The sequence below is a fragment of the Gigantopelta aegis genome, unplaced genomic scaffold, assembly GCF_016097555.1.
Source record: "Gigantopelta aegis isolate Gae_Host unplaced genomic scaffold, Gae_host_genome scaffold61, whole genome shotgun sequence".
Lineage (NCBI taxonomy): Eukaryota > Metazoa > Mollusca > Gastropoda > Neomphalida > Peltospiridae > Gigantopelta > Gigantopelta aegis.
The window spans coordinates 51,893-55,110 of NW_024537374.1; the positions used below are offsets into that span (position 1 = coordinate 51,893).

Consider the following 3,218-nt stretch of genomic DNA (forward strand, 5'->3'; position numbering starts at 1 on the left):
GAAGATGTTCGCAGACAACGTACATCAGGTGCGGATCTAGGCGCGCCGAGCAGGGTAAGAAGTGTTGGAACAGGATTTGTTTTTGGGTGGGTTTTTTTTTTTTTTTTTGGGGGGGGGGGGGGGTTCGACGTTGGCTGTACATACGCCAGTGTTTTGTAAAATAATGTCAGTTGCGTTAGATACGTTTTTTAAATAACTCGGGGGGGGGGGGGGATTTAGCTCAGTCGATTGTGTTTTTTCTCGATCCAACCAATGCACCACAACTGGACAAAGGTCATGGTATGTGCTTTCCTGTCTGTGGGAAAATGCATATAAAAGATCCCTCCTGCATTAGCAAAAATGTAGCGGGTTTCCTCTGATGACTATGAGTCAGAATTACCTAATGTTTGACATCCAATAGCCGATGACTAATTAATCAGTGTGCTCCAGTGGTGTTGTTAAACAGGCACGTAGGAACGATTTTGGGAGTGGGGGTGGGGGCACTGACGGATGGGGTACAAACTCAATATCAGACTTTGGTTACAATGGGAAATATTAATGTGTAAAATAATAATAATAATAAATAAATAAATACAAAAAGGACACAAAGGATGTGGAAAATGATCTCATTGGAATGCCGACGTCATTCAAATTCAAATTTAGCTATTATTACAATGCTACGCCACATCAAAATGAAAACTAATCTACTAACCTTGACCCCCATGAAAATAATTCCGACAGCAGACAACGCAGTTTACATGTCCGTATGTTTATATTTTTCATAATTTAAGACAAAATATTAAGTTTCTGTTTTAAAGATATAACATACGAGTAAAAAGTATCTTTTGTGAAATATATCATATACAAAAGTTACCTGTTGGATATGTTATATTTATTGTGTACGAAGCCAAAACAAGTGTGCGAAGAATGACTGTCGTCGACCGTAATAGTTATAATGTAACAGGAAAAAACCTAGCCTCCTCACTAAAACGGGGTGGGCGAAATTTGTACATCTTTCCTGGCCACTAGGGGGCGCTAGTGACTTGGGTCCACGTCTGAAAATATTTGCAATGGGTCAAGGTGTATATGTACCAAATTTCAGGCTTTAAACCCAGTGTATTTTGTTTATGTTAACCTCCCCACTAAAAGGGGGTGGGGACATGTGTAGATCTTTCCTGGCCAGCAGATAACACTGCTGACTTTTAGCCCAGTGTCAACTTTTATGTTAGCCGCCCCACTAAAAGCAGGTGGTGGACATTTGTATATTATCTCTGGCCACCAGGGGGCCCTGCTGACTCGGGTCAATATCTGAACATATTTGTACTGGGTCAATATAGATATGTGCCAAGTTTCATGTTTTTTAACCAGGCAAAGGTGTAAAAAAAAAAAAAAAAAAAAAAAAAAAAAAAAAGTTAATCGCCCCATTAAAAGGGGGTGGTGGCCATCTGTAGATCCTCTCCGGCCACCTGGGGACGCTCCAGACTCTGATCCATAGGGGCCGTTCAAATATTACGTAACGCTATTTTTGTCAAAATTAGACACCCACCCAACCCCTTGTAATGCCCCGTAACGTTAGACCATACCCCCCCCCCCCAAACAAAAAAAAAATGTTATGTAACGCTCGGAGATCCCCCCCCCCCCCCAACACACAGACAAAGCAACGTGGCAATGTTTATTTATACCCATGTGTACTACGATGACGTCATTAAAGTGACGTATTGCTGTACCATGGAAATTGTTTTTTTAAATGCCTGGGCCGATATTTATAAAGATTCTCAAGTGCTTAAGAATTCTTAAATATAAGAAAATTCTTAGAATGCCTGAGAAATACTCTTAAGTTTAAGAATTTTTAAATAATTCTCAGAATGCCTAAGAATTTATCTTAAATGTCAGAATTGCTCTCAGATTATTCTCAAAGTTAAAAAAAACTTAAGAGACATATAGAGGACTCCTAACATTGGTTAAGAATTCTTATCTCAAACAAAATGGCTGCCGCTGCTGCATTTGGGGGACGCCGCCAGCGAATATTTAGGGACAGAAAGGACTTTTTTGCAATTTATACCGACGAAGAACTTCTAAAAAGGTTTTCGTTTAGATCGAGGTGGTATTTTGTTTGTTACGGACTTGGTCAGGGACGCCGTATCACCATCTACCTGCCGAAACAAGGCCATCTCGGCAGAATTAAAAATTGTCTGTACGTTACGGTATCTGGCAACAGGTAAAAGGCAATTATGTAATGGCGATGACTTTGGACTTTCCCAGCCAAGCATCAGTAAGGTTATTACGGAAACGTTAAACGCCTTAACGACGCCAGTTATAATTCGACTTTTTATAACCTTTCCTCTCAACCATCATGAGGTGCGAATGAATGAAGCCGCATTTTTGCAAATTGCTGGATTTCCTGGCGTTGTCGGGGTTATCGACGGTACTCACGTCCGTATCCAGGCTCCACACAAAGACGAGCCTGAGTTTGTCAATAGGAAGCACTTCCACAGCCTGAATGTACAAGTAATTTTTGATGCCGAGTACAAGCTGATGGACGTGGTAGCCAAGTGGCCCGGGTCAACTCACGACGCACGGATTCTGCATGAGAGTGGCATAAAGCAAATGTTTGACCGGCGTCTCGTTCCCGGAGGATGTCATCTGCTAGGCGACAGCGGGTACCCATGTAAAACATGGCTCCTGACACCCTTCCTGAGACCTCAACCTGGCGACCAGTCACGCTATAACAGGTATCACAATTACATCCCCTTTACAATTATGTAGGATTGTTGAATGTTTCACACTACTATTCATTTCCATTTCGTTCTTATTAAGTGAATTTAAATATAACTACATGAAACTACAGTTTACAAACATCACAAGATTGTTAGTAAATGTATTTGCTATACGAGGAATTAAATTACATTACAAAGAAAAATCATACACAGGTGGTCCACAAAATGCATCTGACACATTTTATTCACTTGGCAGAAATCACTGCATACAAAATCAACCTTTGCTTATATATTTTACTTTTAAAAAGATGCTCAATAAATTATACTGAACGAGTAATTAAATGTATCAATGTCATGCATTTGTAGGGCACACAAAAGAACCAGAAGTGTGGTGGAACGAGGAATTGGCCAGATGAAGAGGTGATTCCATGTTCTCCATGGAGAAATCCGCTTAACACCTGCCAAGACTTGCAAAGTAATTCTCGCATGCTCGGTTCTACATAACATTTGTAAAGCCCGTAA

At 40.6% G+C, this 3,218-nt stretch overlaps 1 protein-coding gene across 1 annotated transcript; it reads left to right on the forward strand.

Moving 5' to 3' along the window:
* The first annotated feature begins 2,001 nt into the window (after positions 1 to 2,001).
* LOC121367225 (putative nuclease HARBI1) lies at positions 2,002 to 2,745 on the forward strand. The gene has a single exon (XM_041491334.1). The coding sequence runs from the start codon at positions 2,344 to 2,346 to the stop codon at positions 2,743 to 2,745; it is 402 nt and encodes a 133-aa protein (XP_041347268.1). The 5' UTR covers positions 2,002 to 2,343.
* The last annotated feature ends 473 nt before the right edge of the window (positions 2,746 to 3,218 follow it).

Excerpts from the sequence above, each read along its gene's own strand:
- LOC121367225 (XM_041491334.1), top strand. The coding sequence starts at position 2,344 with ATGAATGAAGCCGCATTTTTGCAAATTGCTGGATTTCCTGGCGTTGTC.